This window comes from Colius striatus, chromosome 9, assembly GCF_028858725.1.
Source record: "Colius striatus isolate bColStr4 chromosome 9, bColStr4.1.hap1, whole genome shotgun sequence".
Classification (NCBI taxonomy): Eukaryota; Metazoa; Chordata; class Aves; order Coliiformes; family Coliidae; genus Colius; species Colius striatus.
This window is the reverse complement of record NC_084767.1, coordinates 9,134,334-9,161,737: the sequence shown is the minus strand read 5'-3', so window position 1 is coordinate 9,161,737 and position 27,404 is coordinate 9,134,334. Positions and strand designations below refer to the sequence as shown.

The 27,404-nt window shown below is 40.9% G+C and overlaps 1 protein-coding gene across 2 annotated transcripts; it reads left to right on the top strand.

The window, feature by feature from the left end:
- Positions 1-3,079: 3,079 nt before the first annotated feature.
- On the top strand, positions 3,080-27,404 carry PANK3 (pantothenate kinase 3). 2 transcript variants are annotated; one of them, XM_062001978.1, is made up of 7 exons: positions 3,080-3,160; positions 11,650-12,002; positions 13,927-14,180; positions 14,684-14,860; positions 16,306-16,429; positions 19,344-19,469; positions 20,759-27,404. In XM_062001978.1, the coding sequence occupies exons 1-7, from the start codon at positions 3,133-3,135 to the stop codon at positions 20,807-20,809; spliced, it is 1,113 nt and encodes a 370-aa protein (XP_061857962.1). In that variant the 5' UTR covers positions 3,080-3,132; the 3' UTR covers positions 20,810-27,404. The 2 variants fall into 2 exon arrangements, with proteins under 2 accessions (XP_061857962.1, XP_061857963.1); XM_062001979.1 differs by lacking the exon at positions 3,080-3,160 and having other exon boundaries at positions 11,917-12,006.

Here is a 27,404-nt window from a genome sequence, read left to right as displayed (position 1 = left end):
AAATGACTTCAATCTAAAAGTGCTTGCAACATGCAAATCAACTTCACCTGCAAATTAAGGAATGTTCTGAGCCACTCACAGGCCTGTGTTAAACTTCCAGGTTGAACTAAATGCTACTTGAAGAAAGACTAAAGAGACCTGGTAGTTGAGTTTGGCTTGTGTGTGTTTTCATAGATTCTGTCCTGGCTGATGATGTTCAGCTAAAGCATTTCACCTTCCTGTGAAGCAGTATTTAAATGGAACTGTCAGATCTTGGTTTTAACTGTTCATTATCAGAGAGCCTTTTATTTATTCCCATTTTTACGTGGGGAGGTGAATTGAGAGGGTTTGCTCAATCAAATACCCTAAATTAGGCATGCAGTGTCTCCCAATTCAGAAGCTGCTCCTATGCAACTCATGCACAAAATCCCTATTTTTGTCCCTGACCAGTCAGAGGCTACAAAAGCAATTGCCTAATCTGCATTGCTGGAGAGGGTGAATTACCATTTCCCCAGTGAAAGGCTGACAGTTGACTCTGTTCTTCTTGATTTTCTGGGTTGCGTGTATATGTTTAATACTGGCACTTCCCAGGGATGGTATTTCATTTCCTCTAGGGTTAGAAGGTGTGTGGGAAACATAGAGTGGGACTGGGGGGGAAAAAAATGGCTCTGGATTAAGGTACTGAAAAATCACTCTGCAGATCCATTTTCCCCAATCCCACTGGAGATGCCTGCACACACCAGATAGCTCATTTTACACTAAACATTCCACCCTGCACAGTCTGCTGACGGGCAGGAAATTAAAGACTCTATGTTACAATCACGGTGTACATTTATGAACGGGCACCAGTTGACTTCCAGGTAGCAGCTAAATTCTTGTATTCCCCCATATGTATGTAAATGCTCACGTTTCACATTTCAATACTAAACTACATTGCAGTGAAAAACCACAAAGCTGCACCGAAATTTCCTCTCTTTAAGAATAACACTTGGGAATTTCCACAATGACATGCAGCTTACAGGAAAAGAGAAGTTCTGCAGCCCTGTTAATACTTGCTTAACTTCCTCTAAAGGGCAAGAAGTAAACATTAAGAAGACTTCAGAGTAAGTTTTCCAAACACAGACACTACAGAAAGGAAATGTGATAAACGGGAGGTGGCATCCACGGGTGAATTGTGGCCTTTTTTAATGTAAAATTATGGATTAAAATTAAGAAGAAATCTTGTAGTAACAAGTGGGACCCAGTAAAACATCAGTGCTCCAAGCAGATGTAGAACCACAAAGGCATTTGGGCTCCCTCGATGTGCGCAGAGGTAAGGAGGGAATGCTCCGCTGGACCTACTGAGCAGGTACTGGGGACAAGTGGCCATCTGAAACCTTTCCTTGTAGTCCGCCTGTAAGCCAACACTGCAACATCCAAAATCTTTTTCCAAAGGAAGGTAACGACCAGGACTAAGCTAAAGTCACTTGGTATGGGATTAAAAGGTTTTTTTCGATGTGTTTAGGGGCAGTGGGGGAACTGGAGGACGAAGATATGGTGGCTCCTGTTTCTACACAGAGGTTTAAGAGTAAACCACTTGCCTGGGAAGGAAAGGGTTCAGTCTTCATCTTGTTCCCTTGTTAAAGGCTGCTTCAACAGAGACTTTTTTTGAAGCAAAACTCCAGAGTGGATGCCCAAATCCTCCTTCTGAACTACAGCTTTTAGAACCATCTTAGATCACAGCAACTGATCTGGAATTGCATGGCACTTTATCACAAGGGGGGGGGGGGGAGGGGAATAATGGTCGCCTGAGCAGGTCAGAGACCTCTCCGTGTCCTGCCACCATCAGCAGGCTTCCCTCCAGCTGCCTACGGTAGGGTCAGACTCCCTCCTCACAGCCCTTGCGATGGGGCATTACACATCGGCCCATCCTTGTGCTGCATCAGGCACATACTTCCCGAGGACCAAGTTATTGAAGTCTACGCACCAGCAAATAAAAGATGCAATTTCCTAAACTGCTTCTGGGAATTGTGTGAAAGCCTCCAACTCACAGCCACGGGAAACGAGACATGAACTGCAGTTTCCCTCATCACTGACTTACGAAGAGCGTCCACGCGGTGCTTCCGCTTCAGGCGCCACGCAGAGAGCGAACCAGCGTGGTCTGACACACTGCTTTCACAGCGGCAGCAGCCCCTGCGCACCTCTCACCCTGTCCCCTCTCTGGGGGACCCCCTTGTCATGTGCCGCTGCCACACCACCGAGGCGAGCGGCCACGGGAGCCCCTACGTTGCCGCCCGCCTCAGCCCCCTCAGGACGCGCGACGGCCGCGCACCGCCCCCCGCGCCAGGCGGCGGCGCCTCGCGATTGGCGGCCGGGCCGTGGGGTGACGGGCGGGTGGCGCCGCGGGGCGTGCCGGGAGCTGTAGGCGTTGCGCGGCCGTCCTGGACTGCGGCTCCCGGCGCGCCCCGCGCCGCCCCGTGACGGGGCGGGGGGCAGCGCTGCGGCAGCGGCGGAGCGGCGCGCAGGAGCCGCTGCGCCGCCTCGGCCCCATTGTGTGGCGCGGCCGCGGTTCGCCGGTGCCGGCCGCCATCTTGTGCTGGAGCGGCGTCCGCGCCGCGCCGCCGCGTCCGTGTGGGCCGGGGCCTGTGCGCGGGGCCGGGGCCGGAGCCGCTTTCCTGCCAAGAGAGGCCGCGGCGGCGCCGGGCAGCGTCCGAGCGGGGCCTTTTGCCTCCGCCACCCCCTCCCCTTCCCCGGGGGCCGCCCCGGGCCGCTCTGCCCCGGCCTCCGCCGTGCCCCGAGGCGGTGGGAAGCGCTTGCCCTCCGCGGCGCGACGCGGCGGCCCCAGGGCTGATGCCCGGCACTTCGCCGCGGGACGCAGCAGCCGCTCCCCGCCGCCTCCCGCTCCGTCTCGCCGCCCCAGCCCCGCAGCCGATGCCGCCGCTGGACAAGCATCTGCCCGGGCCGCGGGCGTAGCGGTGGGCGCTGCCAGCGCCGCTCCCGAGGAGGCGGGCGCCCGCCGCCCACCAGCCGCGGATCAGGAGACCGAGGGCCGGCCCCGAGCAGCCGCCGGCGCTTCCCGCCCCATCAGGCGAGGGGCAGGAGACCCACCCCGAGCGCGGCGCCGCGCCCCGCCCGCCCCAGCCGGCCGCCGCACCGGGCCGTCGCCGTCGCACCATGAAGATCAAGGATGCCAAGAAGCCGTGTAAGGGCGCAGGCTGGCGGCCTTTGTAACCGCCATGGCGGGGCGCGGGGACGTCGGGAGGGCTCGGCGGGTGGTTCTGATGGGTGAGCGTGGAAGCTGCCAGCCGAGACTGGGCTCGCTCTTCTGCGGCCCTTTTAAGCGAGGTTTGAGGCGATTTTACAGACTCATGTTGGCGTTGGAAGGGTTTCTCTTAGCTAGAAAGTAATACAGTCGTTTTTTCTGGGGTTGGGGGGGATGTTTTTAATGAAGGTGGCATTCAATCGATGTACCAAACACGGATGCGGGCGACTGCAGTTGCTACAGTTTGAGATTTTAATCAACTTTTGATCTTTTTATAGACAATATTTTGTTAACCTTTGGGTGTAACTTTTCAGTAAAATACGCTGAATGCTCCCCTTTAGCAAACACTGCTGTAACAATATTTCTTATTATTATTACTGTAGTTGTTTTGGAGAGTGCAGACATGGTTTAGACTCAAGTGAATGTAAACAAAATGTCTCAGACTACCAGAACTTTATTTTTTGTGAGGAGAGAGAATGAAGTTAGCCTGCATGCAAGCAGTGTTTTCACAGTGTAAGAGATACATGGCTGTGCAAGTTGACATACCTGTCAAACTTACACAGCTGTACCTGAACTGAAAAGGACACAAATATTACTCCACTGAGGTTTTTTTTTTGTTGTCATCACATTTATAGGCTTATTTTCAGGGTGAGGTACTGTATGGAGAAGATGACTAGTCCTAAAGAGCTAGGCCTACTGGTAATTATATGACATGCCTGTAATGAAAAGCATGCAACTGAACAAGTATATAGGAAGTGTATGTTTTAAATGTATTGTTTGAGCAGCCCAGAGAGAAGAAAACCACCAATGTATTTAACACAGGAAGTCTTAATGTAGCTTTAGAAACAGCTACAAATGTGGAGCTGAGTTTGGCTGTGAAAATACTTTGTTTCTTTTGGTCTTAAGTACCTATCTTGTAGCACACAACTAGCTGTCACCTCTGATTTCCTGTGAGTGCAAATTGCTGAATTGACTGTGATCATGTTTATGAAGGGTACAGTTCATAGAGCAGGGGTTTTTTTCCTGGTACAATATTTAAGGAACATTATCAAAACTGTGAAGCAGCAATTGGCTGTAAGCTATTACAGTAGTGTGGTCATTTAAAATGGTGAGAGTATAACTGCTTCTGCTAATTTCAGGAGTGTCTCTGCTCAGCCTCAGAGACTTGTTTTCTGTATTGATATATTTAAATCTCATATTTAAATAACGAGGCCAAATCTTACCAAGAAGCTTTAACTCTTAAATACGTTGAATTTGTAGTTGCACTTTTCCAGTTCTAGAACCTGAACTTTGGTGTTATGATGGAAACAAGAACCCATTGTAACTGCATAAGCAATGGAGGGGATGAATACAGTGTCAAACTAGGTGGCTTCTTTCATCTTGACTCTCTAACATGTTGGGAAGCCAGTGGCTTTTTTAAAGGTAGTAGCACTTAGTTTCATAGGCAATGAACTTTAGATTCATTCTACAGATGTCAGCTCAGCGTCAGTCATACTGATGGAAGGGGGAGAGCAGATAGATATGTGTACAGGAGCAGAGCCATGAAAGCATGGGACATGGATGTTGATGTTCAAGGCTTTGCTCAGATGCAGTGGATTTGGCTTATTCACTCGAATTGACCTGAAAGCTGAGTTGGGCTCACAATACCACTGCTGGACTGTCTAGTTAAGTAGTTAGTGTAGCAGTGAAAACTGTAGAGATTGTGGAGCCTCTCTCTGGAGGATTCTTGAAGTCTTGGCTGGACAAAGCTGTAGCTGACCTCATCTTGTGTTGGCAGCTTTCCTGCTAGTGTGACTGAGAGGTTGGACTAGATGACCTCCGGTTGGACCCTTCCAGCCAGCAGCTGCATCATAGCTCTCGTGAGGAAATGCCAGTGTGGGGAAAGAATGGCTGGCTCTTGTAAGAGAAACTTCCAAAGGCTGTTTGGGAGTGGAGATAATAAACGGGGGAGCCACAAGTCTCACAGAATTGCGTGGGATCTGCATGTCTAAAGGGAAAAGAGGAGCCACTCATTCAGAGGGAGCTGTTCAAGTTGGTGGGGGAAGGCAAGGCACCCAAGGGGAGAAAGGTGCCAGTATGCTTTGCTCTTCAGGGGAAGTGCAGTCCTTGTCGTGGCTCTGAAGTGTAAGTGACCACTGAAGGAAAGCTGAAGCCTTCTGTTGTGTAGTACATGGTGTATGTTACTTTTTACAGGAGGAATGTTTTTAAATTGCTTATTAAAAAGGCTTTGAAAATAAATGCCCATGTTTGGCTCGAGGCAAATTCAGACATGTGAATGTAGGGAACTACATAGTACAGGTTTGCAAAATGCTGTAGGAAAATAAAGAGAACATGAAAATCTTAACTTGATTTTCTTTAATGTGGTTCTGCAGACACATTATTGTGAACACAGTGATCCCATGCAGGACTTGTGTAGTAAAGCTGATGAAATATCTGTTTAAGTTGTTGGAGAATCTCTCTTAAATTGATCAGTCTTGTGGTATTCTAGAATTTTCTTCTTAGTCCTAGAAAGCTGATGATTAGCAATGGCAGATGTTACAGGCTCCCATTTCACTGCAGTTGAAAGATGTATTTCTAATAGTGGGTTAATACTGCCAGACATAGTTTATGCTCTGTTAGATTATGCTTCTGCATGCTGTATCTCACCATGAGAAAAGCACCTATCCCCAAAGAAATTGCTACTGAAATGTCAACAAAATTAACAGAGTAAGCAAGGAGTGAGACGAAGAAAGCAGTGATGTTGTGCCTTGTGTTAGCTTTACATCGTATCCACTTGTAGGTGTGATAAAGCTGATGAAGAGCAGTTACAGTAATTGCCCATTACCAGCTGTCCTCCCACTGGTAAAGGAGACCTTTCTGTAGCGTGGTTGGCAGTGGTTGAGTGGGAAAGTGTGGTGAGTTTACAGAGCTTGATGGACAAGTTTTCCCACGACGGAAATTGGATTTTGTGACAGTGCATGCCACACATTTAATTCAGGTGTTGATTCTGCCCAGCCCAATTGGTTTTGAGATGGACTTGGGATACTTGAACCAAAAGCCTGTTACAAAACCACTAAAGCAGAGAAACTCCCCGGTATCTCTAGAGATAAGGACACTTGGTGTGCAGTTCTGGTCTGTAGAGGCTCACAGGCACATATCTTTGTAACATGAGTACAGCAAAGGCATTTTTGCTGCTTGGCCATCAAGCTGATTCTACTTGATTTCACAGTTTAGGGATGTGTCTTCTCTTAACTTGTCCCATTGGGCATGTTAATTACCTTAGACTGCTAGCTGATTTAGGTGTTGGAGTTTACCATTAATTGTTAACTCTGCTGTATGCAAATGTTTTAAGGAAATACTGGAGAACTCGTGCGTGTGCATAGAGGAAAATGTGTTTGGAGGATCTGCAACATAGATCTAGTTGGAGTTTCTGTGTTTATAAACTCTTAAGTGTGTAAAAGTTCAGTATAACTTTAATGTAGTTGTTTGTCTGGTCAGTAATCAGGTAAGAATGGAGTAAAGGTTAATTTTGTTATCAAAGGCTGTGTGCTGAACTCAGTTAGTAGATAGTACTGCATACTTCCATAAAGATCTGTTACAGTCCTGGCAGAAGGAAACTGAAGTTTTCTTGTGATTTCATAGTCATATTCCTTTCCTGTATTTTCAGCCAGTATAGAGTCACAAACTTCAGCACATTCTGGCAGTTGTTCCACAAGCCATGTTTGTACTTGAAGTGCAGCAGCCTTACCTCTTAATAATGCATCAGCTTTCTTACAAAGATGATACAATGTTCTGTAGCCTGTTCTCTGCTCTCACTGACAGCTGGGAATTTTTTTCTTATGGTGCAATATTCCCTGCTTGAATTAGGAGGGAGCTACTCTTCTTTGACGGTTAGCTCATGTTAATTTGATGTAGGACTGACCCAGACTGTTTTAATATTGTACAGTGAGAAGGAAGTTTTTTAAAGGTGTTTGTGTTTCAATTGTGTCATTACATCAATGGGAAAGAGTTTACTGGCAATCTGTTCAAAAGCTAAATACAAATAGAGTGTTGAACTGACAAATCTTATGCTTTGCTGAATAAGAGTGGATTACTTCTATGGCTTTGGGCCCAAAACTGGTATATGAAGTCAAAATATAGTATGTGGTGTGAGTAGAGAACTGTCTAGGTCCAGTGCTTTGCTGAAGCAGAACCCATGGCAAGAGAAAACACTTTAACCTTTGTGCTTGTATTGGCATATGAGAGACTTCTTACTGTAGTTATTTCTGTTGGCATCTAAAGACCTTACATGATAAGATACAAGTAACCTTAAGATTGCTCCTACCAGAAACTGTGTGTGCCCAGAACCTGAGAAGTACAAACACAAGAGAGTGAAGCCTCCCTCTGTAGCTCAAAGGAATAGTTTAAAATACAACCAGTAGCCTAATACAAACAGTAGCCTGTTTTTCCTATTAGGCAGAATTGCTACATCATTACTTGACCACAGCACCTTGTGACAATGCTCTTCCTGTGTGGGAAGTGCTTTTCTACTTGCAGGAAGCAGTTCAAGGGAATCCTCTTAAATACCATCATTGTTTTCAGCTCTGAGCAGGCTGCCTCTCAAAGATGTCTTCACAGCATGCACAGAGCAATCTGTTGCTTTATACCAAAGGCTCCTGGTTGCTGTGTCTGTAAAGGGACCACAGTGCTTGCTGGCAGGGCTAGGAGGTGAGAGAAAGTCTGACTTTGGAATTAAGAAGATTGGATATTGGGATACTCCTCTTGCTCTCTCACCTTGGAGGCACTTCACACCAAATTAAACTATCACATTAAACCCTATGGGTTATGACTTCCCAGTTTGTGTTTTACTTTGCATATTTGTCTCAGATATTAAAAGTACATATTTTATGTAATCTTAAATAGAGCATAGCTCAACTTCCTAAAAGCAGACTGCGTGGTTTTTGAAGCAGTTTTACATAGTCTAGCCAAGACAGTTGGGCCTGTAGAGTGAAATGTTTGATTCCTGCTTTTCAGTTTTTAAATTGCAGCTGATCTTTGCAGGGAGGAGCTGAACTTTGACAAGAGAGGGCACTGGGTTTGTTCTGTGATTAGCAGTTAAAATCTCAGCAAGGAATACTGAGCTTTGCATCACTTCTTGTAGAGTCCTCTCAGAATAATTATAAAGAGGAAGAGCTGAGAAAAGTCTTTTCAAGGAGCAAATCCTCATATTGCTGCAGAAAAAGTCCAGTTTTCATGCAGGTGGATTGACTCTTAGGAATTGAAGCTGCAAAATGATGGTTATAGTTATGATACAAGTCCTCAAACTTAGTATCTGAAGAGCTGTAAAGCTCGGAACGAAGGTTGTGCAGTTGGTATTGTTCTCATCCAGGCAAACCACATCTGCTGTAAGGATCAAGCTGATGTCTGGGTCTATTTGTTTTTTTAAACGACTGTGTTGCTGTCATTCAGCTCCTGAATCTCACTCAAAGCAGCATGACCCACACACAGGAGCATAAAAATACTTTTTATGGGATCATGTCTATGTTCTCAGCCCAAGGTTCACACCATGCTATTCTTGTCTTGCTCCAAGACAGCTTTCAAATACAAGACAGTCTCTCAAATCTATGGAAAATTTAATTCTGGGACAACCAGCTACAGATGTTTTGAACATGCCTCAAAGAGCATCAGCATCACCTTACTCAGAGTGCTCATATGTGTGGTATAAAGGAAGGCACAGCATGACTTAAAGTAGATTTGTCATCTGCAGCAATTGCAACGGTTAACCTGGCTGCCTTCTGGAGCAGAGAAGCCTGAACAGTCCTCCATCCCAAGATTCTCCGTGGCCTTATTTTAACCCAGTTCCCATTAATTGGAAGAGGAACTGGTGTTTTCACATAGGTTCCTGCTTTCTCCATTCCACTGACTTGAAGGCTGCAGCATTAGGAGAGTTCACAAAGTTTCCGTGTTACGTTGTATTTCCAGTATTTAAAGGTAGCTCAAGCATGGGTAAAGCTGGTATCCTTGCAGTCCCACAACTGCAGCTACAGTTCAACTGATTGTGCACTTGCCATATGTACATATGTGTATCCCCTTCAGTGTTTGGAAAATAAAATATCTTGCCTACACAAGAATCTTTGTGTAATATTTTCTGCTGGGTTGCTGGTATAAGGAGTAAGTTAATAGTATGTGGGCTCAGTTGCTTGTCAACTCCTCCACCTTGCAAATGAAACTTGAACAATATACTTACCCAGCCAAATCTTGACAAATTTTCAATGGAAGAATATGAAACTTCTTGGGTTTTGTTTGCAGAGGTGAAAACTGACCTATTTCTTTGCTCTCAAAATCCTTACCTTGCTGCTAAGATCAGTCATTTAACCCAGAAAACCAATACTGTACAGCATTATCCCATTTTACAACATCAAATATGTTCTCATTTGAATTACAGATAAATTACCTTACTGTTCAACTGCTCTTGGTTTTCTAAAGGTTAATAAACTTTAAGATCTTCAGAGGTATGACTAATGCTATGTTTGCAATAGCTTTTGGGGTAATTTAACATGGGATGTGATGGATGGTCTGACAAACAGGTGTGACTTGCACCATATCTTCCCTGAGCTCATTACTTGAAATTTTGAGCTGTTTCCTTCTTTTTTTCTTGTGGAAGACTAGATCTTAGATATTCAGGAAGCCCACTGAGCAGGAAGAATTCGAAGTATTTTAGGTAGTACTTACCTTGCTGTGTCCTAGTTACATTCTGAATTAATTGGATTGACTCCTACATTCATTTTCTGATCTGCTGGTTGAATCAACTTTCCTCCTTCGATTTTGGTCTTGTGACATTGTTTATTATGACAAGAGCCTGAAATGAATTAAGATCGCTTAAATTATCTGTTGTGGTCAAACACTATGATGACAAAACCTCTCATGTCCAGAGAAACCATGCAAAAAAATTGGGTATGCAGTAATAAAGTCAGTTCATATATTGACCTTATGCTGAGTCATGCTTAGGTCTCTGCTTTATAGAGCAGATACCAGTTTACAGAACTTATTTATTCCCACTCTGAGCTAGCTTTTTTTTTGCAAAGTTTATCCTTACATTTCAATTTTCTTGTTCAAGATGAGTAATCTCCTTTTTGTTAATATCTGACAATATTCTCCCAACATCATTCCTGGAACTAGAAGCAACTTTTAAGTTACTTTTCTTTCTAACTTTAAACTCATGATATAAATGACCTAGCCTGCAGCCAGCCTTGACTAAACACATTCAAATATTTTGATAGGCCATTCTTCTCAAAAGTAAATCCATTGGTAATGTAAATCCAACACAATTAGATCTTACTCATGATGAACATGTTCACATCTTTTTGGTTTTGTACCTGAGTTTCACATTTGTGTAATATATGAATTGCATCTGAAGAAATAAATTGTAACTGTACAGAATATTAAAAAACAAACCAAAGCCAAACAACCCGCTAGCAAATGAAAATGTGAACGTCCCAGCTGGATGTTCAGGATCTTTCTTAAACTTATAATTAAGTTTTAAGTATTGTTTTGGGGAGATAACAATGGGGAAGCTCTTGGATGAAGAAGTTGTCTTTACCGGGGTCGCTGGGTATCTGTTTAACGACACGTGGTTAGGAAAATCAATTGATAAAGGCATACTCAAATCATGATCCTAGATGATATAAACCATACAGTGCCTGCTAGGCATTGGAGTCATCCTAAAAAATTGACAAAGACAAAATACTTGTGGTTTAGTGTTATTTTGTAGTACAGAAATTCCCCCCTTCCTATCCAAAATTCCCACAAGGGGAATGGAACCTAGATTCACTAGTTTTCTGTCTTGCATGTGCTGTTTAATAGTACTTTTTGTTAGCCCTTTGTAACTTCAAGGGATATGTGAACAGCTGTTTTCAGCTCCATAAATTGAGCATCTTAGCTGTGTCAAGTTTTAGAATACATGCAAATAAATTAATGCCGCTTTCTCAAATGAATTGTGAGCAAAAGATACCTGTAGGAATACCTGCCCTACCACTGTTGTCAGCTAGCACGTGTAACCTGATTTTGCTTGAACCTGCATTGCAGTCTCTGCTGAACTATGTCAAAATGATTATTTTAGGAGTGACAGTTATTTTTATCCTTTATTCTCAAGAAAACCCCTGTGATTGAGTTCTGTTTATGAGTTAGTAGGAAAAATACAGTATGGTTTGAGGAGTTTTTAGTTGAGCTTTCTAAGCAAATGTGACACTATTGCAGTGTATAGATAGAGTTGCTCATTTTCACCTGTGGCCAAAAGGATATTTGAAACCATGTAATGGAAACAAGTACTAGTTCTTTGTTCCTGTGAGGGTTTTTGTTAATGTTGTTGTATAGTGTTGGTTTAGTCTTAAGTTACACGGTTTTGTCTGGTTAATTCTGAATTGCTTTTGCCATTTAACAAAGCTTATTGATCCTTTCTTTTGTCTTTACAGCTTTTCCATGGTTTGGCATGGACATTGGAGGAACTTTGGTGAAACTTGCCTATTTTGAACCTATTGATATCACCGCAGAGGAGGAGCAGGAAGAAGTGGAAAGCTTGAAGAGCATCCGCAAATACCTGACGTCCAATGTAGCCTATGGATCCACTGGCATTCGAGATGTCCACCTTGAGCTGAAAGACTTAACGATTTTTGCTCGAAGAGGAAACTTGCACTTTATTCGATTCCCAACTCATGATTTGCCTACTTTTATCCAAATGGGGAGAAACAAAAACTTCTCAACCCTACATACGGTGCTGTGTGCCACTGGCGGTGGTGCTTACAAGTTTGAAGAAGACTTTCGCACAGTAGGTAGCCTATCTTTCCCCGTGCTGAAGCTGATGCTAAAAGCACTGCTCATGATGGGTTAAAATAGTGTTTTGACAAAGTGGGGAATACTCAAAGATTGTTAATGATTCATTTGGTTTCAGTCTGAAGTGTGATAATCTAGAAATACGCTTCCTGACAAGATGATAATAAACATGAAGAGCTAATGCTAACAGCTGATAAGAAGCATCCATTAATGCAGTGAATTGCAGGACGCTTTTGTGGAAGTTAACCATTTTCTAATCAGTTTTCTCTGATGAGGAAATGTGGTTAAGCTATGCTTGAGTCACTTTGGATTCTCTTTTCTAAGCAGTCTTTGATGATAGGTCTTCATTATTTATGGATGATATTATCCCCGTTAATTTAGTCCAGTGCATTGTTTAGAGATCTGTGACAAAACACAGCTCACAAAGAGTTTTTTTTTCAATTGCCGAGCAGTTTGGGATTTTTCTGAGGTGTTTTGGATTCTCCTTTGATAATCAAAATGGATCATTTGTTTAGATATAGCTTCCATCCAAAGATAGTTGTTACTGGGAATCATATCACGGTCTTCAAGACCCACCTGGACATGTTCCTATGCGACCTGATATAGGTTGACCTGCTTCTGCAGTTGGGGTTGGACTAGATGATCTCTAAAGGTCCCTTCCAACCCCTACCATTCTATGATTCTATATTCAGTGTGCAGATGTCCTAGTTTTAAAGTGGTCACAGACATCTGCTTCTAGAAACAAGAAGGCTTTCAATGGCAAAAAATACTTGGTTTCAAAAATCTGCTTGTATTTCCTTTGCTGTGCCAGTCTTGCATTGAGCTGGTACAACTGTTTGTGGGGTAGGATCCCAGTTTGTACAGCAGAACTAATTTATCTAAAACCCCAAAGAAATATGTTGTTGGAACAGTTCCCTGATCTGCTGAACAGTGACGCTTCACAGTCATGCCATGACAAGAGAAGCTGAAGAGACACAGGGGAACAGGAGGTGACTGACAGTGCTGTGATCTGATACTGATGTCAGTTAGTGATGTGCAATCCAGTCTGATTGTGCAATTTTGTGATCTTAACTGCAAGCTGCTTTCTAATTGTGAGCTCACTTGCTTCAGAGACAGACTTTATAGGTGTCTCTTCCTGGATTAGCTGTCTAATTAGACTCCCTGTTGGAACTCCCTGCTGTGGTGAGGGAGAAAGCATGATCACTCTTTGTGAAAGCCCAGAGTTAAACTGGATTAAGTGTGGTGTGAAATTACAGCGTTGTTGGAGTCCACCACACCTGTTATGTTATCTTTCTGCTTTATGAGAGAGCAGCAGCTTAAATGTCACGTGCAAAACTGAGGAAGAACTGTAAGAAGCCTGAAGTCCCATAGAATTTCTGACTTGTCATTTTCTTACAATCCTTGGAGTGTTAATAAAGTTGTAAGGATAATATGATGCCATTGAGATTTTTATCTGCTAACATCTTAGACATGATTGTCTGACTTTTAACGTGAGGGAGGAAACCCACAAACCTTGAGAACATGTGCAGATGTGTGCGTTTCATCAAGATGACACTCAGTGGGGCCTCTAGGGCATCTGTTTACTTTTTTGATTTAAATTGTTGAAGAATGTTGGCAATTTTTGAATGGATTAATGTCCCTCAAAAGTTATCTTTGGGCTTGCCAAAACATATTTATGCTGCCTGTCCTTGATTCAGGTCTGAGTTGTGTATAATTTGTAGTCAAGAGTAAATTGCTGATTGATGTATTCAGAATTTACCTCTAAATTCTTTGTTGGCTTTATAGTGGGATTGAAGTTTCTCAACTAAGTCAACTGAGATAGCTTCTTAAAGTTAGGAAGTACAAATATACTCATCAGTTTGTAGCATGCTTAAGCAATGTTAAATTTGTTGACACTGTCTTTTTCTTTTGTAACACAGATTGGAAACCTCCAGCTGCACAAACTGGATGAGCTTGACTGCCTTGTCAAAGGCTTATTGTATATAGACTCTGTCAGCTTCAATGGCCAGGCAGAGTGCTATTATTTTGAAAATGCCTCAGATCCTGAGAGATGCCAAAAGATGCCTTTTAACCTGGATGATCCATACCCATTGCTGGTTGTTAACATTGGTTCAGGAGTCAGTATTTTATCAGTCCATTCCAAAGACAACTACAAAAGAGTAACTGGAACAAGGTAACTTTAAAACCTAAGTTAGAGTGGTTAGTCCATAGAGCAGTGAGCCTGCTGTTTCCAAAGTGTTTCCTCTCCCTGACTCCCCACATCTATCCATAGTGAGAGTTTTATAGGTTTTTGTCTTACGTTTTGATAATCTGTCCAATTAACCTGTGTTTCTCTCACTTCATAAGAATAAATATGTCCAGACATGTTTTACAGTAAATGACTGAAGATCAATCAGTTCTGTGATGTGGGTATTTAAGGGAGTTTGTTACTGATTAAGTCTTGCAACTGCATTTTGAGAGTTTATAGGTATTTGTTAGCTCTTTCTGTATGCTTAACTTCTTGGGACTTACATAAAAGTTAAATTGTTTGACAACTGTTGATGCAGTGAACTTCGAGCAAGAAGGCAGGTAGCTTTGGTGTCTAAGTTGAAGAGCTTTATTTGTTTATTTTGTTAGTCAGACATAAGAATGTTGTACATGAGAAAATGCTGTTCAATTAGTTTTCTTTCTTCTTAGTCTAGGTGGAGGGACCTTTCTTGGTTTATGCAGTCTGCTGACGGGCTGTGAGAGTTTTGAAGAAGCTCTGGAAATGGCATCCAAAGGAGACAGCACACATGCTGATAAGTTGGTTCGAGATATTTATGGAGGAGACTATGAAAGATTTGGTTTGCCAGGATGGGCTGTAGCATCCAGGTAAGCAAGAGGTCTTTTTCTTGGTACTTAAGATTTAAAGCCACATACCACTGCAGGTGCCTGATAGCTAGGTTTTGAAGAAACCTCACATGGTATGCCATACACAGCTTTACACGAGTCAGAGGGAATGTGAAGTGATCACAGGAGTGGCAAGAGCAAAGTGCAGAGGGAAACCAAAGCTAATTACTTTTTGACTTCTGGAGTTTTTTAGTAGGCTCCTTTTCCAAAGGGAAGGTGAGTGCAAGACAGTATTTATGGTGCTCTTACAGTATCTCTTCATTTTTTGGAAAGACTGCTTTTTAGCTACATGATTGTCTGACTACAAACACGACCAGGCACCTGGTGTTCTTTTCTCACTGACAAAGCCTGTTCAACACAAACTGCACCATGAGATGAATGCATTTTACTGCCAATGACAGAGGATTTTTGTCATAGCTGCAAGTTTTATTTCCATTGGGGAAATTATTGGCAATGTTACTGCTTCTCTACCTTTAAGAAATGCAAGAAGAATAAACTTTGTGATCAAAACTAATATGTACATAAGAGAGCTTATTAAATATTTGCTCTTATTCAGCAGTAAGAAGTCTTATCTCAATTCATGGTAACTTATTTCCTCTCCCTCTCCAGCTACCTGAGTCCAAGCCTCTTGAGAGAGCATATACCGAGAGGGTTTAATACGTACAGGCCTTACACATTTAGTCGATACATCTTAACTTGCTCTCTATATAGGTACTTTTTGTTCTCATTTAGGACCTTTAGGATCTTTAATGACTGTTTGAGTTGTAGAGTAATCAGGATTTGGCTTTCTGAACTGACTTAGATATGGAACAGGGTTCTTAGTGATAAAATGTCATGCATAGCTATGGTCTTGCTTTTTCTCTCTTATAATTTGCAGTAAATGATCTATGGTGCATAGTAATGGAAATGCCCTTCTAATCTAGAACTCTTCATTTATGCAACCTAAACTGCAGTCTGTCAGCTCTTCATTTTCTGTCTCAGAGGATTGTATTCCATCATTAAACCATTCAGCTCATCTCTGGTTTACTTCTACTTTCAGAAAAGAGGATTGGATAGACAGGTGAGGAAGCAAAGATGAGGAATTCACCAGTCAGACTTAGGCACTGACTTAGTTTACAGTGATTAGATTTGCAAAGTATCTTTGCCTAAGAGTAAGACAACTTTTTGCTGAAGCTGTTTCTTCATGGAGGTCAACAATCTAAACAAATACTCTGGTAGGTGTCATTATTGTAACAAGATTGTTTAATGTGAAGGAATAAATATACACATTGTAGTGTCAGTTATCAAACTTCTGTAGTTAATGCAGAGTTAAAAAAGGAACTCCTTAAGAACAAACATGAGACTGAAGTTCTGTTATAGTGAAAAAGTTATATTCTGAAATTACTTCAGATGCACTTAACAGGTTGGTTGGTTTTTTTCTGTTCTAGTTTTGGGAATATGATCTATAAAGAGAAGAGAGAGTCTGTTAGTAAAGAAGACCTTGCAAGAGCCATATTGGTCACCATCACCAATAACATTGGGTCTATTGCCCGGATGTGTGCAGTAAATGAGGTAAAGACAAGCAAACAATCTATCTATAGGTCTGCTGTTTGTTTTCAAGTTAAATGACTGTCAAAATGATGTATCACTTTACACCTTTTAGTACATTCTCAAGTGAAAGAAAGAAATTCCTGTCATATTACAGAGCTAAGAATTGGGTCAATGTTTTTGTCTTTGGAGAAGTAGGACAAGGTGATCTTTGCAATGGGGAGAGTAACCTGATGAGGAGGACTTCAGACAAGCTTTGTTAGGGAATGGAGCCCAAAGCCTGCAACTAAGAGAGGGAGGAGGGAAACAAAATGTTGTGATGGAAGGACTTGAAGTGTCTCTGCCATAGCAGGATGATTGTGAGCCTGGTTTAAGCCTCTGTACACAAACACATGCAGCATAGGATAGAAGAGGACCTGTAAGTCCTGGTTCTCATCCAGGGCTCATACCCTGACCTCTATTGACAGGATAACTTGGTGCATCACAGGCAATCCATACTCGTCAGTGTGCTGGGGACCATTTTGTGACACAAGTGCTAGGCAGGATGGCTAGGTAAGCGTGGGGCTGGACTTGCTGTTCATGAATGGAGAACTGATCAATGACAGCCTTGAAGCATTAGACTTTAAGATCCTGAGGAAAGTGAAGAAGGGAAATAGCAGAATGGAGACTCTCTATGGAATTGAGTAGAATAGGATTTGGGTTTTGAGGGAGGTTAAAAAGCAAGACCTCATGGAAGCTTCTCTCAGTGGCATGAGGAATCCAGAATAGCTCATTTGATCTTCCAGAATAGTATTGTCATGGCAAATGTGAATGTGGGATACAGACTGGCTAGGGAGTAGCACTGCGGAAGAGAGAAGGGTACTGGCAGACAAGTCAAACTGAACACACATCAGCAGTGTACACATGCAGTGGTGAAGGCTGACCTTGTACTGAGATGCACTAGCAAGAACATAGCCAGCAGGTCAGAGGTGATACTTTGAGTATGACCTCTTTCCCTGTCCTCCCCACCATCAGCAAAAACAGAAGCCTGATAAACTAGAACAAATCTTAACAGATGATTTACCAAGAAGGGGCTGTGCCCTGAACCACCTGATGTATGAGCAGATGCAGCTGAAGCCTAGAATGATTGCTTGAAGAAAACAAAGATGCTTACGAGAGTAGTTAAGACTCAGAAATCCACTGTGGGCTGTGTTCTTGGCAAGTTTTGAACCGTGTGAGTTGTGCAACTTCCAACATGTAAGTTGCTGAAAGACCTGCTTTGAGCGGTGCATGAGGGCTGATGGCCTCCAGCAGTTTCTTCAAGCTGAAATTACTCTCTGATTAAAGCTCATGCCAAGTCTTGATTCTAGTTAAACATTACTTTTAATTTTTACCAACTCTTGAGACTTCAAATTGTTTTGACACCTATATTTTTACTGGTTGGTACAGAGACAGTTTCATGCCATCTTCCATTTCTCAAAGCTTAGGTAAACAGAGTCTGAATGTGTTCAGTTTCAATGTGATTAGCATGGACAGTCAGCCTGGGGAAGAATACTGAGTTTAGGCACAGAAGATATGGCTGGCTGAGCACCAGGGATTTCTTCATTCATTTCTTTGAATAAAGTGAGGCTTAGTAATGACTTTCTCAGAGAGGCTGAAGGATAACTGTATTTAGAGCTCTGCTTAAACTCTATGGACATGATAGTATCAGAAGTAACAACATTGTTAGCTGCAGTAACCCTCCTTTTGCTTAGGAGCCAGACTAACAGATTTTTCTAGTTTTAGTATTGTGACTTCTCCCTCAACTTCCTTCTGTTTTTCATGCTTGTCTTGGAGAAGAAAGTGAATTTTGTGGATATTAAGTTAACTTTGGTTTTTTGCTTTATAGCAAAGCTTGGTAACAAAGAGTTAAAATGAGAGTGAAGTTGAAAGTACATTCTAATAGTTAAGTCTGAGGCAAATACATGCAAAAGATATTTAAGGGTGGGGGTAAAGCATTACAAATAAGATCTCATAAGCTGCACAAATTAGCTTTCTTCCAAGCTTTTTTGGTCTACAAATCTTATTAACTAAGAATATACAAGCTAATATCTTGAACTGTTGTAAAAAGATAAGATTTCTTTATTTCAGCTTCCTGCCATAGAGCAGAGTTAAATTTGAGTGCTTTAACAGTGTGTTTACTTTGTCTTCACTTGGAACAGTTGCATGTTAGTCATTTGAATACAGGTTGAATTGTCATGCTAGTTTTTGTAACTTGGATACAAGGACTCATCTGACATAAATAAGTGATTATTTGAGCACTAACACAAGTAATTGTCTTCAGTTCTTGCTCTCATATCATTAAACCAGTGTTTAATGTGCTTCCACTTTGTTGGATTTATTTCAGTGAATGGGGAAAATCAAACCATTTTCACTTTTTTTACATTTGATTTGATTAAAATCCACAGCTCACTTCTAGTATTTCTCAGCCTAATGTTACACTGAGGTATACTGAGGTCTGAAGATGAAAGGACCATCTGTTCTGTCTTACTGTCTTCGGCTTCTTTACAGTGCTGCCTTGTTGCATATGGATCAAGCAGCATTGTACAGGGCTATGAAGGCATTGAGTCTTCTCTACCAACTAGAAGTGGGTTTCACTTCATTTCACTTTTAGTGGAAATGTTTCTGTGGCTGAATTAATTACTGAAAACGCTCACTTAATTTGAAACACAAATGCCACTTCTCTGTAAATTAAGTCCTTTAATTCTTGAGGGTTGCACAGCTTTTCCTTTCCCCCAAGTATGCTCTGTTTTAAATTTTGGAACCACGTTTTAATTGCGGGTTGTTTGGCTTTTTGGTTTCTTTGGGTGGTTTTTTTTCTTGCTGAAGACAGTCTGTTCTTTCATAGCTTAATTTTTCAAAGCTGTGTTGAAGAGTGAAAAGACTTAATCCTTTGCTGTTTTCTTCCTCTTCTTTTTAGAAAATCAACAGAGTTGTGTTTGTTGGCAATTTTTTACGTGTGAATACTTTGTCAATGAAGCTTCTTGCATATGCACTGGATTACTGGTCAAAAGGCCAGCTGAAGGCCTTGTTCCTTGAACATGAGGTATGCTGTGGTTCATTTTAGCTGTGTGAATTGCTTTTCCATAAATCAGAAATGCATGTTTTGAGGAGCTCTGGTGTGTGTGGTAGCCTGAGACACCAAGCACTTGGTAAACATTGACAATAAGAGGAGTTTTGTCATGCTGTATTGATTCTCCAGGGACAGTGTGCTCTGCCAGGGAAGCACTTCAGTCACTTTGAGGTATCTCAGTTCACGCTCAAGATCTTTGGAGAGGGGCAAGGAGATGTTACACTCTGCAATAAAATTCCAGTCTTTCCTTGAGTTTGGGTGGAAACAGTAAAAAGTATTGTATTTCAAAAGGTTACAGAGAGATCTAAAGCACAGGCCTTTGAAATACTTACATTGCTCTCAAATGAGCTTGAGCAACATCCTGAAAGTCAAGACCGTTTTTAAGAAAGACTGCTTTCATTCCACTACAGATACATGCTGAAGTTGTAGTGATTTTATGTTCTGAGATTAACCTGCTTTTAGCAGCTTCCGCAGTCTAGATCAGTATGTAATGCTGAGAGAGTTGACCTGATTTAGTTAAAAGACCAATCAACCAGTATTAATTACAGCAGTTGGAACACTGGTAGCTTCTTAACAGTGGGGTAGTAATTTTTATCCCCTTTTTATTGGTCTGCAAATATTGCAGCATTACATCAATTCCCCTTCACCTGATTCTTACTTGTTTCCTTTATTGCTTATCCTGAGCCTGACAGTAGTCTGTTTTGGTGCCAGTGTCTGCAGTGATGGTAGAATGGTTCCTTTTTAGTTCTGCCCCCTTCAGATTTTCCTTGGATAAATTTTAAATTCTTGTATTTGGTCACATGTGGATTCCAAACACCTCTCTGCACATGGTGCTTTGTAAATATTTAGTCCAAGAAATGGTGCTGAATCTTGGACATAGTTCTTTAAAAATGTGAAGTGCAGTTAGTTTAAGAGATGTTTGATTCATATTGGGAAGGTTGTTGAAGATCCTTTGGCAACCTCGAGGGAAAACAAACCAAATCTGATTGCTATGCTTTAAGAGTCACTGATATCTACGTGTCTTAGAAGTCCTGCAGTGTGTAGGAGACTTGGGGTCAAATCTCCTAAAGTTAAGCTAGATGAAAAGGATAAAATGTTTGCTTCACACAGCTTGAAAGACTGATTGCAAAAGATTATTTATGAAAGTGTGCATGGTGTCTTTCTGGAGCAGTGGTCCCCCAGATGCTTTTTTGTCACTGAAATGTGATTAATGCAGAGTTTAATACCCTACTTGAATCTGAACTATTTTTTGTTTTGAACAGGGATACTTTGGAGCTGTTGGTGCTCTTCTTGGGCTGCCAAATTTCAGTTGAGATACCAGATGTCACTACACTGAACTATTTTCCACCTGAATGACACTCGATTATGACAATGGGAACTAAATCTGGGGAGGAGAGGAGAAAATAGCAAGATTTTCTGTAACTCTTTCTAAGAAGTAATCAGCTACTGAATATTTCCAGTATCAAGAAGGGGGTTTCACTCTGGGCATTGGAAACTGAATTGTTTGGGGATATGTTTATGTTCTTTGGTATGTGTAGCCAGTGTTGAATTTTTAAGATGCAATACATCCTCTGAAAACAAGCTTCCAGCAGAAGGAATGCCAAACCCTTTAAATGCTCAGCGTGAAAGTGTTGCAAGTTCACTCCTGAGGCTTTAAGCCCATCGATTTTGTATCAAATTGATGAATGAACAATTATTTTCGTTAGTTACACTTTCTTATGAGCACATTGTCCCATATGTACTTACAAAAAAGCTTTGAAAACAGTATAGTATTACCTCCAAGATGAGGAAACTGTAGACAATTGTTTCCCACAGGAAGAACAGTAATTATTTTTATGTGTAATGGAAATAATGCTGTAATTTTCAGTGGGAACAATAGAAACACACAAAAAAAAATCAGCCAAAGCGGCAAATTAAGCAATTGATGTTTAGAAAGATTTTGGGGAGATGCTTCCTTGCCCTCTTCATTTATTTGAAGATGCAGCTGGTAATTTGGGAAGATGCCCCCTGTCTTTGTTTGGATTTCGAAAAGGATTTAGTAATTCATGAAGCAAGATTTTGGGGGGTTCAATCTGTGAGGAGATGACTTCCAAAATGTCTTGTGGGCCTGGGGTTTCTTTTGTGTCTCTCATATTCAGACATAGTGCATCATTTTTGAAGATACGTAAAACTTGAAAGAACTGACGAAATCCCTATGAAATAGACTAAATATGGGACCTCATAATTCTGATGCTTTGGCTCATTTCTGCAGAGGTTTGGAAAACTCCTGCCCCATCCTACTAATTTGAAAATGTGATTTCTCAGTATTACTAGAGTTGATCAGAATCTAATTAGATGTTGAGAATGAAAGATCGCTGGCTTGCTTTTTGATTAGGAAGTTTGTTTTTGGATGTTAAGGACAGCATCAGAGTTTGTATTGCACCACCAAATGGACCAATACTTAGTGCACTTGCAATATGGAACCATTCATCAAATTGTGGCCTTGGGATAAAATCCTTCCTCTGGAGCTGATCTTTGGGGTTTTCTGTCTACTTTTAAAATTTACAGTTGTAATTATTGTAATGAGTTCTTAAACATGAGATCTTAAACTTGTACGAGTATTATACAGTCATTAGCTACGTGACTCTTTGTGAACTAAAGAGCTACCCAACTTTATGATACAATTCTAATGTTAACTATTTCCTATAAGTGCATGAAGAACAGCCACAGTAGAACACATTCATATCTTGGGTTTTAAGGTGTTTTTCAAACTGATTGCTCTAGTATTCCACAGCATAGCTGTGGCGTATTCACAGACACATCCACCTAGTGTGTTAGAAACCTCTATGTGCTATTTTCTCTTCTCTTTCTTTTCTTAAAATTCAAAGCCCATACTAACATCATCTGTTGTTGGTTTCTTTAATTTTCTGTGGTCCTTGGAAGAGTGTGTTAGCTTACAGTAGCAGGTTCATTGAGCCCAACGCCAACCGCAAGTGCAGTTCCTTTTATTGCTGCTTTTCCTGGTACTCATTCTGCATTTCCGTTGTGCTTGCTTTGATGTTTCATGTTAAACAAAACAAAAGTAACACTCACGGTTCAACTACTCTAATCCTATATCAGAACACTTCAGAAAATGGGTGACTATGGGTTTTATAGGATGTCTCTATAAATGCTGTACACTGTTCCTTTGAAGTTCCGATTGACTGCAGCCATTAACCTGCATTTGTTTACACAACTTTGTAAACACTGAATTTTTCTGAATGTTTTGACAGCCTCCTGAAAAGTTTTCAAATCAGCTGCCTGTTTTTTCTTGCCAAGTCAGGTACTTAAAAGACAGATACTAAAGCTTGAATAGATACAGTTCCTTTAGACCACATTTATTGCTACTTCCCTTGTCATTTTGTGATACTGAAAGAGCTGCTCTTGAAGCGGTAGTTAGAGGTTGCTTGTGAGTTTAACCAGAAGCATGCGTACAAGATGATTACCTAATGACCATGGTTAATTTCAACCATTTGAAGTTGGTATGACCCAAGATACAGTTTTCAAGTAAATTGTACAGAGTTACAGAATAAATGAATGGAGTAATTCTTGAATAGCTGTACTGTATAGAAACTACTGTGAGAATCAAGAAGTGTGCCCTACCTCTGTTTTACTGCCCTTGAGCTTCTCAAAAAACAATTACTTCCTTTTGCTAGTTTTATTAGCACAATTGTTACTTCATTACAAGAGCAACCAGAGAAGTTTTCAAGCCCTGGCAGGGATCCTTTGTTTAAGCCACATCTTTGGATTTTGTTGCATTTTTCTCTCCACTTACAGCTTGTTACTTGAGTCTCCAAAGATTGACTCTACCACCTGTAGAAATGCTAGGCAACACAAACAGTTGCAAGATAAGCCTTAAAGTCTTTTCAGCTACATTCTCTTCTAGATAAGTTGAAAAGGCATGTTTCTTCTACATAAATCACTGAAGGCAACTCGTTTTTTCCTGATCTTCTGTTTTTACTTTTACCCTTGCCATTTGTTTTCCTCAGACTGGTTGAAGCAGCTTCAGAGTGAATTGATTCAATGTGGTATGTTACAGCAGAGAACATTTGGAGTTTTCTCAGGGCTACTGTTGTCTTCTCAGATGGAACCACTTCTGTAGAGGAAAGTTGTGTGAGATTTCTAAAGTAACATGTAAAGCTCATTTTGAGTGTGTAATTGTTTTCAGCTCAATCAGCTGTGCGAGTGCCTTTTAATTTGTTCATATAATGCCAATTTCACTGGTGGTGGGGCTTCATTCACAAGGTTTCCTAACCGGTGTTGCTTACCAGAGAAATGGCAGATAATTTTATTGGCCATAGATAGATCCCTTCAAGCCAGCAGAGCTAAAGATGCCAGAAAAACAGTATCAGATTTCTGTCTTCCTATCCTGGTAGCCCCTGTCTTGGAGTAAAGCTTTTGCATTTCTTGGTCTCATCCCTCCAGCTTGGTCCTTTTAACTATTACGCACAGTTTTATTGTATCAGTATCTCCCTAAAAATCAGGCAAGTTTTTAGTCAGACTAGTTACAGATTATTTCTGGTCAAAGTAGTTCATTTTTAAGTGAAGCTATTCCAAGCTGATGTGGCTATTAAAAATAATTGCTTTCACCTTTCTAGTTCTAGTTAGGGTACCTGCAATTTGAATGAGAAGGGAACTTCTGTGGTATGTTTTGTATATTCGACAAGCTGGAATGAACACCTCTTCATCATTTTTTACTGAAGCTAGCAGAGTTTTAACTAGAGACACTTTTTTCATTCTTTTTAGTAAAACCTCAGTAAATCTGACAATTCAGAGAGAAGTAGCACTGATAGACTTTCTCTGTCTTACAGCTTAGTTGAGGTTTTCAAAGACTGTTCAGGTACCTGACCTGCCTTTTGAAGATCTGTCTCTCGGTAGCATTCTGCAAACAAGAACCGTTGTGGTTCTACCAACACACCTCTATTGAGAATTTGAGAGTTATAGCTTGGAAAATAGATGAGACTCTCTCCTGCTTGCTCTAAGCCTGTATATTAAGAACAAAAGTTCTGTCCTGGCTTCTCATAATGGATTAAATATTCCATCAGCAGTACTGTGAGATTGCCACTTGTGTTTGAGTTGCTGGTTGTATACCTGCAAGGTGATCACATTGACTTGAAGGATTGTAATACTAACTCTTTGTCTCTATCCAGGATAGGTCTTCAGGAAATGCCTACTTCCAGATAAGTTGTAATAATTTCTCATTTCTAAATGTTTCAGAATAACAGAATTTTAACGTTTGGACCTAATTGAATTTTAGAAGTTAACTAAATCTAGAGCAAGTCTGTGCTGCTTCAAGACTAGAAGCTGTCTTAGCACTTAGTCATTGACTTATGTTAATGCCTGAGTTTACATTCAACCTCTTTTTAAGTACCACTGTCACTGTTCCCATTCTGGGTACTAGATGACTGTAATCCTGAGGAACCAGCTGAGTTCAGAAGAGAGATGAAGGTCCGTGGGGTTCTGTTGAGCTAGTTGTGGTCAGCTTTTTGTCCCAACTCCATTTGCACATGTAACAAGACTGATTCTTTCTGTTGTTAGTGATTTCCTGGCAACAGGGCTTTCTGCATCCTTTCTTATTATTTTTTATTATGTAGACTTAAAACCCATGTATCAGAGCTTTGCTTGTGTTAAGTGAACAAAAATCTCTGGGTCAGATGAGAATTATTTGACCGAGACCTGTAGGTCACAGCACAGAGTTTGGAACACTCTGACACATAGAGTTACTCTTTGGGTTGTATTCCTTTTCCCATACTCCATGAACACACAGTGAGAGGCAGCAGACGTAACAAGCCTTGTGGATAAAATGGGTGAATTGAGTCCTCAGACATGACCATGCTCTATCATAGTACAGAGGGAGAGAATTCCCTCCTTATGTTCTTTAAGTCTTACTGGTAAATTCCAAAGTGCATGGACAGTATTCTGTTACCTGTGATAAACCTAAAGAATTAGTAATCTTTAAAAGTCTACAAAGAAGCCTGTTTTATTAGTTGTGTTTACTTCACACATATAAAGCATATGAATTATTCATAAAACCACGTTCTGGACACATCTCAAAAGATGCTGTAATATATTTGTAATTATTGATGTGCTAATGGAATATGTTTGAGCAGTCTGGGTTTGCATAACTGAGCGCCAAATCCTGCTCACTTTGGTTACTTGAGTAAGACGATCCTCTTAAATGAACACTGTTTTAAACTACTGAGCAAGATTTGGCCTCAGTCTTCTACCTGGAGAAGACATTAATGCTACTTTGCATATTCCTGCTGGTGCTAAATCATTTGTTGAAAGTAAAGATTCTAGAAATTGTAAATAAAATATTTATGGCCTGATCCTTCCAACAGACTTAAAATTTATCATTTGCAAATATATTTTTTTTGGCCTTATTTCAAGTTTCCCTTTTGGGTTGTTTTGTTTTTTTTAAGAATATGTGGACTGTGTTTGTTAATGTGGTGAGTCATTGACAGGTTTGGCTTCCCGTGTTGCTCTGTAAAGGCCCAGAATGTTCCCCTGGTGCGTTATGATACAGTGAAATTTCAGTGTAGCTCTTCATCTTGTTTTGTCATTGAAGCTGTTTAAGCAAATAGTATCATGTAGAACACAACTGGCCCTAGTCCTCTGCTAAAACATCAAGCAAATCAGCCATTACTACAGTCATTTGGGGAAGCACTGTTGAAAATGCAAAAACACCAATGCAAATTTAGTTTCAAAGCTGAATTTGTTGATTAGTCTTGCCTGTAAAATCAAGTGGAACGTGATGTGTCAGTTGCTAGTCTTAGCTATAAATTGCTAGCATTTCCCAATTGTTCTAGCACCAATTTATGAAGGTTGTAAGTAGAAGCTTTGGGAAGAAGTCTGTCAGTTTCAGATTGTTCATTACAAAAGAATTTAGTGAATCAGTAGTTGGAGGCATATTGAATTAGACACCTAGAACAGGAAGGTTAGTGTGTTGATGTTATAGAGGTAGGATATAGAGGGCTTTTGGTAACCTGCACTGTTTTTACATTCCTGAGTTTTGCATTTTAACAAATGACTGTTTGATTTTTTTTCCATCTACTGTCTCATGAGCTATAAGCCTTCTAATCACCACTCATTGTCTTCAAACGTTTATTTCAGGTAGCTAGCGAAACGGCCAGGCAAATTGATACTGTAAACCCTTGGAAGTTCTCCGAAGAGCCATTTGGTTAAGTTGCCTTATTCTATTGCATTGCACTCATGTTATGTCTCCACTTTCCTGTTTACTGTTCAGACTCTGAAGATGTGGTGTAAAAAACATGTGCTACCAATTCTTATTCCTAAATTACCGGTGACTACCTTTGTCACCTGTTAATACAGCTCTTGTATATGATACCTTTATGCCATCTGTAATAACAGCTCTTGTAAATTGTTTAAATTATTTTTCTTTTTATAGATTCTCATTATTGAATGTACAGATTTGATCCCTTTATTATGTCACCAAGTAATTTGATTTGGGCCCAAATATGGCCAGTGCTGGAACTCATCCCATCAAATCTTTTGTAAATAATTCTTTACTGCTTGTTTGCATGAATGAAGCCTGGATTTCATTTACTTTGTCATAACCCAACTCTTCTGTGATGGGCCTACTTTTTACAGTTTGTTTTTCTGGGTTTATTACCATTTGTTCTGTATGAATGTCGAAACAGTACTTTGTCTTTTCCTAATAAATAATTTGACATTGTTCATTGTTTGCCTACATTTGTGGGTGGTGGTGGAGGGATCTCCGGGTGTGGTTTTTCCTTTAGCATCATAAATTGCTGTGATACTTGATGTTGGGGGATTGTTGTGTAACGTTTTATACTAAGGAAACATGACTGGAATTGTTTTCATGCTCTTTTATTCCTCCCCTTTAATAAAAGCCTATATTTCACAGTT